This window comes from Zalophus californianus, chromosome 8 (genome assembly GCF_009762305.2).
Source record: "Zalophus californianus isolate mZalCal1 chromosome 8, mZalCal1.pri.v2, whole genome shotgun sequence".
NCBI lineage: Eukaryota > Metazoa > Chordata > Mammalia > Carnivora > Otariidae > Zalophus > Zalophus californianus.
This window is the reverse complement of record NC_045602.1, coordinates 76,472,288-76,487,727: the sequence shown is the minus strand read 5'-3', so window position 1 is coordinate 76,487,727 and position 15,440 is coordinate 76,472,288. Positions and strand designations below refer to the sequence as shown.

General features: G+C 40.2%; 1 protein-coding gene across 11 annotated transcripts in view; it reads right to left on the bottom strand.

Moving 5' to 3' along the window:
* The window catches only part of THADA (THADA armadillo repeat containing), a 324,153-nt gene that overhangs the window by 150,567 nt on the left and 158,146 nt on the right, over nt 1-15,440 (bottom strand). For all 11 annotated transcript variants that reach the window (XM_027621844.2, XM_027621847.2, XM_027621842.2 and 8 more), the window contains one exon: nt 1,079-1,247. In XM_027621844.2, the coding sequence (XP_027477645.1) occupies nt 1,079-1,247 (169 nt within the window). The remainder of the gene's footprint in view (nt 1-1,078; nt 1,248-15,440) is intronic.

Sequence of the window (15,440 nt, the reverse complement as noted above, 5' to 3'; positions counted from 1 at the left end):
CCCAGCAAACACATGAACAGATCTCACCATTACCATCTGCTCCCTAGGTGATAGGTAGGGCTTAAAAAAGACATTTTCAGTAAGAAGTCTATTTCTCATTCATTTGTTGTACTTCAGTCCTTTCTAGAGGAAATGGTAAATTAAAAGTGATAAGTATGGGGTGCCTGGGTGGCTCAGTCATTAAGTGTTTGCCTTCGGCTCAGGTCATGGTCCCAGGGTCCTGGGATCGAGCCCCGCATCGGGCTCCTGGTTCGGCGGGAAGCCTGCTTCTCCCTCTCCCACTCCCCCTGCTTGTGTTCCCTCTCTCGCTATGTCTCTCTCTGTCAAATAAATAAACAAATAATATTTTTTTAAAAAAAGGCGATAAGTGTATTTGTATATTTATTAAAAATAAAAAGTCTCTTTTGTAGCACAGAGAAAACAGGAAAGTAGGGATTGACCTTTCCACGTACTATGGTGTTAACGCTGCGAGGCAAACTCTCCCTGATGTGTATAACTCTCCTTCTGTGTCTGGTGCTAACCTCTTTTTCAAGGAAAGCTCACAACTTCACCCTGAACAGAGAGTGGCCCAGAACATTCTGCAGGTACTTGATGGAAAAGACAAAACTCTAAATGGTTCAGAGAGGTAAGTCCAAATGCTGTATGACACAGGTTTTTTTTTTTTTTTTAAGATTTTATTTATTTATTTGACAGAGAGAGCGAGAGAGCACAAGCAGGGGAACAGTAGAGGGAGAGAGAGAAGCAGACTCCCCACCAAGCAGGGAGCCCGATGCGGGGCTTGATCTCAGGACCCCGGGATCATGACCTGAGCCGAAGGCAGATGCTCAACCATCTGAGCCACCCAGGCGCACCTGAAACAGGATTTAATGCAAAAGACGATCTGACTGAATCACAGTGTGATGCTGTACTTATGTTTGTAATGAAAAAAAGCACACCTAGGAAATACCTATTCTTTCAGCAATAGAAAAAAGTTCCATAGATAAAGTTAAAAGCTTGTGTATCAAATCTTTACCTGCCAACAGTACATGAGAAACCAAAGTTTATCCTGTGCTATTTGACACAAAGTAACTGTATTTACCTGGAGAAGTGTCCCATGAATATGGTTTTGCCGGAAACACTGGTCAGTGCAGTTGGGGAGTTTGGCCAACAGAGTTCGGATGGTAGCGGGGATTTCATCTACCATAACAAATGGAACCAAGGCACGAGCTGCCATTTCACGGGAGCGGTAGACAGGTGAGCGACCACATCTGGGGAGACAAAAACACAAGACCATTCAATACTCATTTCCACATACATGCCTTTGTATATGCTAATGTTCTATCTAGCTCCAGCGGAGACATCCGAGTTGGGGGAGACAGGAGTTCCTCCTTATTCCAAATTTTTTTTTATACTTCCCTTATTCCAATGATTGTGTGTGTAGTAGTGTTAGCTCTACAGGTGATTTTCCTTTTCATATAAGTATCATTAATATCTATGGTTTTTTTTTATTAGCACATAAAGTATTATTTGTTTCAGGGGTACAGGTCTGTGATTCATCAGTCTTACACAATTCACAGAACTCACCATAGCACATACCCTCCCCAATGTCCATTACAGCCACCCCATCCCTCCCACCCCTCTCCACTCCAGCAACCCTTAGTTTGTTTCCTGAGATTAAGAGTCTCTTATGGTTTGTCTCCCTCTCTGGTTTCATCTTTTCCTCCCTTCCCCTATGATCCTCTGTCTTGTTTCTCAAATTCCTCCTATCAATGAGATCATATGATACTTGTCTTTCTCGGATTGACTTATTTCACTTAGCATAATACCTTCTAGTTCCATCCATGGTGTTGCAAATGGCAAGATTTCATTTTTTTGATGGCTGCATAATATTCCAGTGTGTGTGTGTGTGTGTGTGTGTGTGTGTGTGTGTGTTTGTGTGTACACACACACCCATCTTCTTTATCCATTCATCTGTTGATGGATATCTAGGCTCTTTCCATAGTTTGGCTACTGTGGACATTGCTGCTATAAACATTGGGGTGCATGTACCCCTTCGGATCACTACATTTATATCTTGGGGTAAATACCCAGTAGTGCAATTGCTGAGTCGTACAGTAGCTCTATTTTCAACTTTTTGAGGAACGTCCATACTGTTTTCCAGAGTGGCTGCACCAGCTTGCATTCCCACCGACAGTGTAGGAGGGTTCCCCTTTCTCCGCATCCTCGCCAACATCTGTCGTTTCCTGACTTGTTAATTTTAGCTATTCTGACTGGTGTGAGGTGGTAGCTCATTGAGGTTTTGATTTGGATTTCCCTGACGCCAAGTGATGTTGAGCACTTTTTCATGTGTCTGTTGGCCATTTGGATGTCTTCTACGCAGAAATGTCTGTTCATGTCTTCTGCCCATTTCTTGACTAGATTATTTGTTCTTTGGGTGTTGAGTTTGATAAGTTCTTTACAGATTTTGGATACTAGCCCTTTATCTGGTATGTCATTTGCAAATATAAAGATTTTGTTTATTTATATGACAGAGAGAGAGACAAGAGCAGGAACACAAGTAGGGGGAGTGGGAGAGGGAGAACCAGGCTTCCCGCTGAGCAGGGAGCCTGATGTGGGGCTCGATCCCATCCTGGGATCATGACTTGAGCTGAAGGCAGACACTTAACGAGTGAGCCACCCAGGTGCCCCAATAGCTATGGTTTTATAATAGGGATAAATGCAGATCGGCTTTGGGAATGATTCAATAAATAGGTAGTAGCAAAAATAGCTTCCTCCTCAACCATCAAACAACTATTCATTGGGCACTCAAAATGAACAAATGATAAGTGCCATGAGAAATAAAAGTCATTTTGGTCTCTGGGGAGCCTCTACTCCGGTGGCAAGATGAGCAGTACATTTGAGAAGATGACTAAAAGCATAAGACAGTCTTGGAAAAGCAATAAGCAAGTGATTATCATGTTATGGCTACATGAGGATAAGACTGTAGGTGGTGGTATCGAGAAGGATAGAACTCAGGAAAGCAAGCATGATTCTAAGAAGGCCGAAACCAGGAAGTTGTTTCAACCAGAAACAGTGGGATAAAGCAAGGGTAAAAATGCTCAAGGTACAGGTAGATGTGTCTGCCTAAAGTAGAGGCTCAGAAATAACAGTGGAACTTCAGGCTGAGAAGTGGGTCCAGCCAGACTGGGTAGTGCCACAAAGGGCAGACTACATGATCTTGAACTTATTGTTAAGAGAACAAGAGTTGCACCCTCAAGTCACTGAACCTTTGCCTCTAGGCTGACTCACACCCAAGAGCTTGAATAAAAGCCAGTTCTTAAATCAGTGAAAGTCACGGACAAGTGGTATTTTGAGATTCTACAAAGGTCATTGGAAACACAGGTCATCTAAGGGCCTCTTGACTTTGTAAACACTCAGAACCTGAGAGTCCACAACCATTTTGTTGAAACTGTGCACTTGAGAGCCTTCAAAGAGATAGTGTTATTTGAGAGGAAGGCCCAATATGATAGGTGTTGGCTTAAATAAGTTGTTATCTAGAACTCTCAAGACTCCATGATCTTTTTATCCAATTTAAAAAGTAACTCAACTTAGAGAAATATCTCAGATGCCAAGACAAGGATAGGGAAGATTAGAAGACAGCAGACTGTGGAGGAAAGAGATAGTCTCTTGCTTTGTTTTCAAAATTACTTAGTGTTCCAAAAGGAATTACTGGTAAGATCTGGGCCATGTAGGCTTAGCATGTGGAGGGACAAAGCCCTATGACTGAAACATTTCTAATACCCCAGAGGTATCACTGACATTTATCTTAACATGACAATAAAAGAACAGACACAATTTCTATACAATTTCTGTTTGGAATGATCCAAACAGAATTTCATCATGGGGAGTGGTAAGTCAAGCACTGTGTCATTTTTTCCCCCTACAAGTGTAGGTCTGTGAAATAGGCCAATCAGCACTTATTTTATGGATGGAGAAGAGCTCACCTTACCTGTACTATGGGAAGACACTGAGGGCTAATGTTACAGTAGGTAGCTAGAGATTTCCCAGCGGTCTTTGACTAGGTTCTGCCAAATCACCCATTTCCTACGTATTTTTCTTTTAAAATGATTAAATGTTTAATCTTTAATTGGCAAATACAGTAAAATGTTTGCTTTGGCTCATGGTGGGGGGGGGGGTGAGAAAACTTCACTTGACAGAGAAAAGAAAATACCCTGAAAATGCTTTGAGACTTAATTAGCAAATGACCTCACTCAGCCCAGTCATTTGTCGGAAGCTTCCTCATCTGTCTGTCCCCTACCCCTCCAACACACACACTTTGTGTTAGAGTGTGTTTTATGTTACCGAACTGGGCTCTTGTATATAAATGTTTCTTTTCAAATACAAATAACTCTGACATGGTTACAGATGTTTAGTTTCTAATTAGCAGTAACTGTACACTAAAGAATGCCCCTCCTTTTGCTCCTGACCTTCAGTAAATGATGATTTCCCAAAGGAATCTGGCATCCATACAGGAGAAAGAATGGAAAGTGGGAAAAGTGCCAGAATTTTCTGTTTTCGGATACCCTGTGCTAGGGTACTTTCCAAATGCACACAATCAGGTTAAAGAGCAAAACAAAATCTCCCCTCAAGAAAGTAATGCAATTACAGAAAAAGAGAAGCTTACTTTAAAAGTAATATTTAATTATTACTCATTGTGAAACAACGATTAAAAGTAATTTCAAACTCCTCTCTATTGCACATTGTTAAAATGGAAGGATAGATTATAGTCAACACACACACACACACACACACACACACACACACACACAACCATTAAGCAAAAAACATTTCCAAGTTACTGTTTTGTCAGTTACTGGGGGCAGGGAGGGGTCTTATGAGATTTAGCTTTTCTCCAGGTCTATATGGCCTGGAGTGTGAGAGGATATAAACACAGTGTTTCTAGCCCTGAGCAAAATATATTTGAAGCTAAAATCTATCTTTCCCTTGGATAGAGTCTCCTAGTTTGATTCAGTAAATGTGCCAAAATCAAGCAGAGATGCTCTCTGGCAATAGAGTCTAGGGGCTAGAAAGGATGGAAAATCAGAACACCTGGATCTCCATCCTGCTTTTGGACACTGTTTTATGACCTGGACAAGTCACAGTAACCTCTCTGGGTCTCAGCTGAGCTGACGGTGGTAGCAATAATCTATACATGGTGTTCTCACCTGATGTCTATGAGAACATTCCAAGGGGAAAGATGCTTTGGAGACAGAAAGTTTCCATAGTGCAATGTGCCTGTGTCCAGTACAAGATCAGCATTTTCTAAGAATTGCAGGCCTCTAAATGGCTTCAATGAGAGAATTAAGACTGTGGTGTGAATACTGAACCATTTTTAAGAAGGTAAGACAACAAACTGATGATATGAAGGCAATGAGTTTTGTTTTGGTTTGGGGCTTTTTGTTTGTTTGTTTAAAGCCTCCATTAAGAGTGATGAGGAGGAACCTCAAGTCCTTCTAAAAAGAAGTGGGACTGCTCCTGTCTTTCTAAGCCTCAATTTCTTCTGGAAAATAAAGCAAATGGATTTGGGATCTCAAAGGTCATTTCTCCTTTTACTATTGTTTGAAACCATGTCCTCAGTCACCCCAGCTGTGTTCTAGGTCTGAACACTAGGTCCTTCCACAGGATGTGCTGGACATGCAGACACCCGAACCTTGAGACCTTTCCTTTCACTCCAATGAACCCTTTCCACGTTCATTTTAATCTCATCTTTACTGAGTGCCTACTGTGCTCTCAGCACACCTGTCATTGTAATACCTGCATCCTGCAATTATATAGCCTTGGCAGTTTAAAATAAACACCTGCACACCCATATTTATCATGCAACATTCCTGCAGGACATGAAGGCATTATAAACCTAAGTTAATAAATGAAACGTAAAACAAAGCTCAGAAAAGCTAAGTGGACCCTCCAGGATACATAAGCAGTAGCACCCAGGCCAGAACCACTATCCCATGGCTCCAAGATGGAGCTTGTGGGCTCTTCCAAGCTGTAGCTCACACCTGGAAATCGAGGGAGCATAAACATATCTCCCAGCTAATAAAAACACAAGCTTTACAAGTATGTAGGAAATCTCAAAATGAGTGTGTTTTTTGGTTTTGTTTTTAATATTTGCAGGATCATGAAAACATTTCAGGATCTCATGTACACTATGGACTCTCTCAAAAGACACAACGGATTTACAAACATAGACACACAATTTCCCATATACATCTTCAGTACAATGTCCTTATCATCATTCCTATTTTAAGTTGAGGAAAGTGAGGTTTCCCAACATACTTCAGATCATAAAACTAGTAAGTGGCAGATCCTGCATTCCAATTAGGGTCTATCCATCTGCAAAGTCCAGTCTTTTTTTTTTTTTTTAAGATTTTACTTATTTATTTGACAGAGAGCACAAGCAGGGGGAACAGCAGAGCTAGAGGGAGAAGCAGCCTCCCTGCTGAGCTGGGAGCCCAAAGCAGGACTTGATCCCAGGACCCTGGGATCATGACCTGAGCCAAAGGCAGACACTTAACCAACTGAGCCACCCAGGCTTCCAGCCAAAATCCAGTCTTTCTAAGACTTGACAATGCAGCTGCCTCAAAATCCTCAGTCTTGGAAAACCTTTGGAAAAGTTCAACCTAGTCACGCTGAAGTGTGAGTGGCTTACTGAGTCATTAAGTCTCTAATTGGTAGAAGGTGAAGCAACAACAATAAAGATGATGCTGATAACAACTAACACTTCCTGAGCAGCTATAGAGGGCCAGACTTAGTGTTAAAATCTTTGCATGTATTACATCATTTAATCCTCACAACAAGGCAGAATGGCTGAGAGAACATTTTGAGGCAATGCGAGGGAGGTATTTTTGAAAGGACTTCATAAGGTCCAGTGACCTTGTGTGAATCCCTCATTTCACAAGAATCAGAGTGCAAGTCTTCAGAGAAGTCTCAGAATGACTTTACAATCCAGCTAATACCCCCTTCCATTCTCCCTTACTGACATAACCAATGCTCCCCCGGTTCCTCTGCATTCGCAGACCCACCTCCAGTCCTTTCCTCACTTGCCAGAGGTCAGGCGGTACCTTGTACAAAACAGAAGCCCCCAAACTTCTCCTGCTGATAAAGATGGTCACCCGCCTTCTCTAGATGCCCCTACCTGACTAAGGGGTTGGCATCTTGGGAGCTGGGCCGAGTTTAAAGAAGCTATGTGTGACTTACTCCCAAGTCCCTCACCAGATTTACTCAAGAATGCTTTGCCATGATGGTGTTTCTTACAGCAGGGCCGTCTGCTGTCAGGGAATGGTCATCTAGTGATAAAAGGTGTGATAACCCTACCTTGCAGGTTATCTCTGCAGGCTGCCTGAGAATGAAGAGGCTGAGACCCCAGGCTATACTATTTTAAAAGAAAAATCTTGCTATAAAGTTGACCCTTGAATAACATGGGTTTGGACTGTACGGGTCCACTTATATGCAGATTTTTTTCAGTAAATACATTGGAAAAAATTGGGGGGAGATTTGTGTCAATTTGAAAAACTCACAGAGGAACTATGTAGCCTAGAAATACAGAAAAAATTAAGAAGTTAGGCATTATTGTAAGAATGAAGCATACAACACATATAACATACAAAATATGTGTCAATCAACTGTTTGTTATCAGTACAAAGCTTCCAGCCAACAGGAGGCTATCAGTTAAGCTTTGGCGGAGTCAAAAGTCATATGGAGATTTTCAACTGTATGGGGTAGGTCAGCGCCCCTAACCCCCGAGTTGTCCAAGAGCCAACTGCATATGTTCTGTCAAACCAACTATTGTTTCATCCTTAGCACCTCTGCCCATACAACTCACTCTCACTGGAATGAATGAATGAATGTCCTTTCACTCTCTACACTTGGGGAACTCCTCTTCTTCTGAACTCTGCTCAGGTATCACTTCTTTTACAAAATCTTACTGTACCTCCTCTGGTCAGAAGCAATCACTTCCTTTCCCATTCCCTGTCCCTGCAACTGCATATTTAAATCTGTCAGAGCTCGGGGCACATCTTATCTGCCTTCCCCACAACAGCCTCAAGTGTCATATTGGCTGAATCAAAATGATTTGGAGAGTAGAAACAGGGTCTTTATTTATTTATTTTTTTAATTCCAGTATAGTTAACAGAAACAGGGTCTTCATAGTTCTGAATAATACAGCACATAGGACAGGAGCTAAGAACATGTTCCGGAATCCAGAAGACCTTCATTTAAATCCAGGTCCTGCTGCTGACTAATGTGTGACCTTGGACAGGTCAGTGAACCTCCTAAATTTTTATCTTTTACAAAAATGGGCAAGAGAAATGACCTCATGGCCCTGTTGTGAAGCCTAAATGAGATAAAGCATATAAGATGCAATGCCTACAAGTTAGTGATTGGTAAGCGGTAGCTATTATTAGAGCAAAAAAGGTGGAATACCTTTCAAACTTAAAAGCTTTATCCACACATATACAAACTCTTTAGTGTTCTCTATCTCAACCACTGGCTGAGGACACAGAGCCTTGCTTGTATCAAACACGCTTCAAGGGCTCACAAAGGCTACCCTTCCCCTTCCCCACCAAAGGAGCTGGAAAAGACAGATGGAAGATTGAGTTTCTTGGGGGCAACTGGCTGGTTTATGTGAGGCCCACTGCCTTCATTCTTCAGGTCCAGGGCCCAAATTTTATTCCAATCCTGTTTCTAATGCTGTTTCACCAAAGAGTTCTTTTTCCTTTCCATTTGTGTATAGGTTCCTAGTTTCAAATCTTGCTTTCAGGAAACATGTACGTGTGTGGGTACGTGTGTGTGCACAAAAGAGAGAAACCACTAAAAAAAAAGTCTGTACCAGTGAGTTTGAAAACACAGACGTTTCGGTGCATCTGTGACTATTACATATGTTTTTGTTATAAATGTGGCATTCCTGAAGCCCTTCTCCCACATTCTCAGGTGAGTTCAGTGCCCATCAAGGTTGCCAAATTCTCTACTTGTCCTTCCTATACCAATTTTCAGTTCATCAAAGGCCCTACCACTACCTGAACTCCGTGTTCCTTTTCCTGCAACTCCAACCGCTAGCACTTAAAAGTTGCATTTACTGTAATCTTGCCCTCTGCACAGCTCATGGATTTCTTTATTCAAATATATTTCTTGGAAGGATAATGGGTTCAGGACTTTTGAAGTCTGATTTTTTAAAATCCTTGGTTTGGGTAGTGAGAGAGAAATAAGAACAGCAGACAGCAGCTAAACTAGAAATTGCACATTGCCAGCTCTCATGGACAGAAAAAATATGTATGTATCTGCAGGCAGAACGCTTTGTTTAAATGTTTATCTACTGGGCAGCTCAAAGCAGTAACTGCTCTTTGCAAATTAACTCCAAACAACACAGCAGAACCTTTTTTAAAAAATGTTTTTATGAAGAAATGCTGACAATAATAAACCACAAGAGAACATCTGAAAACGGCAGTGTGTAACCACCTGGGACAGCCCAACCACAGAGTTAAGCCATAGAAGACACATTCTCCGAAGATCATCTCTGGGAACTGGGAATTAGCCTCCATCACAGTGACACCCCTCCACTTGCCCTTGTGAACACTGGGCACAGCACTAAGCCACATATGTGGCAAAAACACAGGGGCACAGGTACACTGACAATGGCTACTTGCATCCATACCATTCCTTTTGGTGCTAGGGAATACAGCGAGGGAATTTTCCAACAGGGACGGAGGAAGTTTTCTAGCATGGTACTCACTTCAAAAAGCTCTTTGAATAATGCTCTTTAATTATTTAGAATTACAAACATGTCTTAAATAAATGAAAGGATGCATGACTGCTGAATGCGAATCCCAGGTTACTTGTTGATATCAAAATATACAGACGAAGTATGAAAATTATATTTCATCTGAAATTTCATTTCATTCTTTCATTATTTTTTTCCTAGATAAATTCAATTTGAAACTGAATTTTTCAGATTCCAACCAAATGGTCTAGACAGTTGGAAAGAAGGGGTTTTACTCTCTGGAGCAATGAAATGTGGTGTACCTTAACAATGATTCTTTCCTGACTCTGGGAAAAACATGAAAAAGACTTTATAGCAACATAAATATGAAGACTTTGGAAGCCCTAGAGATTAAAAGGGAATCATTAATTTCAGTCTTTACCCAAAATAAAATGGAGTATTATAAAGGGAAAAAATACAGATATCATATAAAACTTGCCTAAACAATGAAAATAATCAGTAGATTTAGTTGGAAATTTTGGCATAGTCTTCCCTCCCTGTGCATGAGTGGGTGTTCTCTCTGACCCTGAATCAGTAAGCCGCATACTGGTCTACTGGCCTCCTCGTGGACAACTGGAAAAGCACTCTGGATCTACCCTCAGGGCTCCCGGGTTGGGATAAGCTGTGTGCAGGGCAGGAGCTGAGGCGGCCCCTCATGCAGACTGAGTGAAAGAGCTTCACATTCTTCTCAATAGCAAAAGCCCCCACATTGTTTCTACTCTGGCTCCACAAAAGGCTGAGAGATGAACACAATCAGGCAGCCAGTGATTCTCTAAAGGGACAGAACATAATAGCACGTCTTCCTTCTTTCCTTGCAGGTAGTGTGTGGCTCAGAGAAAACAGTTCTGAACAGTCCCAAGGATCTCCTTGGGATGATGGTCACTTGCTCAAAGGCCAAGTTCTCAAAGCAATTTCATAGAGCCGAAAGTCACTCCATTAAACTTTACAGTGTGTGGTTCCATATTTACCATGAGTGGTTTCCAGTTCACAAACACAGGACTGGGTGGTCAACTCAACGGACTACACAAAGGTATATAGAGAATTTACCTTCTTCTTTTTAATCTAATATATATAGGGGGAAGGTTCAGGAAGGAATGTTTTTGGTCCAGTTGAAAAAGTTTTGTTTTTAGCTTTCCAGTATGGTTTCCAGTATGGTTCTTTTCAGAACCCATGATAGCTCTTTACTGCCACATTAAATACAAATTTCTCATTCTGGCATTCAAAGCATCCTCAATCTAGCCCAAGACTGACTGAGCAAATCATAGGTGCTGAGTAAATCTTTCCTGAACCAACAGAACCTAACTCTTCAGGTGACTGTATCTGAAAAGATATTAAAATCTCATAAAATCTAAACATCCTTTGAGTCAAGTGAGTGCTCAGCATACACTGATGATAATTTTTAAATAAACACTTTTAAATGTGAACAAACTTCCCTTTTGACAAGAATTTGTTAGGTTTCTGAAAGATTCCAGTACCCAAGACTGAAACTCAAGAAAGGAAAAAAGAAGGGAAGGTAGGATCATTCACTGTGTGCCTACTAGATCAGCCAAGATGTTAGGTATTTTTGAATATTTTATCACATTTTTAGTACTCATATAAACCCTTTAAAATAACTATATAATACAATATAAACATATGTAGGCTTTTGCTCTAGATGGTCTAGTGGGAACATGTACAGAATGAGTTACCAAATAAAATGTAATCACAATCAAATAAATTGCATTGTGCCAACTTCTTTCATTTATGGTAATGGATGTGTAATCCTTTGTAAGCCATTTATCCTACTTAATTCCAATGGTTAGAACTCATATTTGCAGACCCTATACATAATGAACTGGTGGCCTAGAAATGTTTCCAACTGCTCTAACCAGTGTTTTCCAAAACGAAACCTAAAGCTCTATAATATCTTTTTTAAAAAAGATTTTTATTTATTTATTTGACAGAGAGAGAGAGCGAGCACAAGCAGGGGGAACGGCAGGCAGAGGGAGAGGGAGAAGCAGGCTCCCCACTGAGCAAGGAGCCTGATACAGGGCTCGATCCCAGGACCCTGGGATCATGACCTGAGCCAAAGGGAGATGTTTAACCGACTGAGCCACCCAGGCACCCCTATAATATATTATCTTTAAGAAAGGCAAATTAGTCACCAGGACATAATAGCTGACCCAAAGTCATCCACCAAATTATACTCTTTGTAGCACAGCCATCAACCAGAGTTAATGAGGAACCCTGTATCAGACTGGGACAGGCTCCCCAAAGGTTGTGGCGGTGTCCTTTGCTGACCTCAATTGATACTGATCACCTCTGCTCAAATCATCTACAGTCATTTAAGGTATAGCATTTATTTAGAGACAAGTTCAAAATGTTCAAGAAGACAAATCCTTATCATTTTTAATGACAAGAAGAGACACATACAGGTCAGTACATTGGCTCTTCATTGGCAAGTGACTATTTTGGTGGAGTGAAAGCTGCTGTGAAGTAGAAACCCTCACAAGAGACCCTTGGTGTCTCTGGAGTGAGGCTTCTTTTAAAACATCCTCAGAGTAAAATATTAGCATCTAGCAATATGGCCACGGGCAAATTACATAATGTCTTTTCACAGCCTCATCTGCAAAAGGAGATTAGAATAAGTGATCTCTAAGGTCCCCTTCAATAACCAAATCCTATAATTCAATGGACATTTAAACATCCCAGGCAGATAGCTATCTTTTTTATTTTAAAATATCTTTATGACCTCTCTTGACTTGTTCCATTGCTTAATCTCATAATAATATTGATGCCAATAATAAAAGTTTTATGTCTAACACTACTCAGACTCAATCTTTCTATACTTGGAGCCAATTTTCTCTAGTTTGAGCCTCTCTGGAGTTGGAGAACAAATGACCAGTGTTTTCGACACACAGGAAAACCCTTCATTAACTGTATTGGAATCCTGTCATTAAATCACCCCTTGCTCTTCCCTTCCACAAGCTAAAAACCACCCGACTTCATTAATCACGTAGAACCTCTTCTCTAGAATCTAGTTAATTATTTTGCCTCTACAAAGAGTTAAATGAATCTTCCCAATACTATCAGCTAAAACAATGCTTTGTGCTACCGCTGGATAAGAGAAGTTTGAACATTTCTTTGGATTTGATTACTCTCCAGAGATTGCAATTTGTTTTCGCTAAAGCCAATTAATGCCCCTGAATGACCCTCCTCTGTTTCATAGCAACATTTCAAGATAAAAATCAGAGAGAATGAATTTTAAAAAACCATAAAGTACATGGAAAGTTTTGAAAAATTCCAAGAAATTGCATATATTTGGCCTGAAAAAAGAGCACAAAAGAGTAAGAAATATTGAGATGTTAGCAACAGACTCACCCTAGGAAAGATTCTCTCCTCAAATGAAGACTGCAATTAGGTAAACTGAGTCATACATCAGCAAGCCTACAGCATTCAAACGCCAACCGTATTTTTAAATACCTCAGGGAAAAGTTTTATATCCTCCTTTGGTTGCCCCAGTGCCCATGTTAGTATCACAATCAAAAAGTACTTAGGTATAATTATACTCTTTCCTGCTGCAACTTAATTTCTTTTTGCCGATTCTATATGCCAGGGAAATAAATGAATCTGTGTAGAAAAGCATAACTTTTTGACTTGTGTCCAGAATATATTCTAAATAATAAGAAAACAAACAACCCAATTTAAAAAAAAAACTGGGTCAAACTCTGAATTCAAATGTCAACAAAGAAGATATATGGATGGCAAACAAACACATGTAAAGATGCTCAGCATCCTTTGTCATTAGGGAAGTTAAAATTAAAACCACAATGAGATACACACTCACTAGAAAGACTAAAATTAAAGGTAGAGCATACCAAGAGTTGACTGGGATATGGAACAACTGGAACTCTCATTCTTTGCTGGTGGGAATGTAAAAGGGTACAATCATTGTGGAAAACATTTGACATAATAAGCTAACATACGCCATCCACACAACCTACTCATTCCACTCCTAGGTGAAATTTCTAGAGAAATGAAAACATAGGTCAATGCAAAGACTTGTACATGAATATTCCTAGCACCTTTATTTGAAATAGTCAACACTAGACACAGCAAGAATGTCCAGCAACAGGTGCGTCTGTAAAAAACTTGTGGTACATCAGTACGATGAAATACTACTCAGTGATAAGAGGGAACAGATACACATAATAACATGGATGTTATTACATCAAAATTAATAATGCTGAGGTATAAAGACAGACAAAATAGAACACATAATGTAGGATTCCATCTATATGAATGGAAATTATATGAATGCAAATTAATTTATGGTGATAGAACACAGAATAGCTGTTGCGAGGCAACGGGAGCAGGGTGGCTGGAGGAGATTGCAAAGAGGCATGAGGAAACTTTCATAGGTGATGATGTGTTCACTATCTTGACAGGGGTGATGGTTTTATGGGGGCATAAACTTATCAAATAGTACACATTAAATGTGCACTTTACTTTATACCAATTAAATCTCCATAAGGCTAGCTTTAAAGAATAACCTTTCATGTACTTTAGAAAAGTTATTCTGCTATCCACAGCCGGTCTGGTTTTCCCTTCTCTGCCTCCAGCCCCACCCGTACAACATCCCAAGTCTTCCCTTCCTAAGATCAAACAGGCCCAGCTATTTCCTTTGAACTTTTATGACCAGAATGAACTTTTCCTGGTGCCCTCTTAAATAATCAAATCAATAAACACTGAAATCCTAACGATTAATCATATAAGAATGAAAACACAAAAACTTTTTTTTTTTCTGGGACAATTATTCCCAATCAACATGCTGTTCTAGGACAGGCTGAGAGAGATTAAGTGACTTGCCCAAGCTCAAAACGGGAGTGAATGAACAAGCTGGGATTCAAAGTTAGGTCTGTCTGCCTCGATTGCCTGTGCTAGTTGCAAAAACCAGTGTGCCTCAACTATGAGACATTTTTAACCACCATAGGATTGAACAGCAGTAACACATGTTAAAAGAAATTCAATTTTGTTACACTTACGTACACTTGACAACTCAAACCATTCAACTGAGCAAGGCCAGATTTGTTGGGCCAGCTTTAATAAACACATCTGCATTTAGCAGTAGGATTTTCCATGGGTTATTAAGGTTAAAAAGATATTTTTCCCCATCTTGAGTAGATTAAACCTGCTTCCTAATATCTTTTATTTTTGCTTATTCCATAGCAAAAAGGCAAATTTCAACTCATCCCAGTTTGAATCATGCCAAATACTGAGAAAACAGAAGCCCAGTTAGTACACTGTTATTTAATATAGTCCAAATGAATACACAATGGAGACCACTGTGCAAAGTTTAAAGATGAAACAAAACTGATCACACACACATACACATACCCTACCACTAATTAAAAATATACTAGTGTTACAACTATACAATTTCAGTGGTGGTGTTATCTTTGTTCGGAAGCAAGGTACACTGCTTTACGACTGAAACTCTCCAGCATTTAATTAGGTTACTAATTATAAGGAGAATCACATTACCTTTAAGTTCTTCCCTGGATTGTGACTAAGGCTTAATACATAAATTTCATGGTGATTGTATTTTAAGATGGGGAACATGTCAATAAAGAATTCTGGCCACATCCTCCAACAAGTACATGTAACTGAAGGATTGGGCTGTGACACA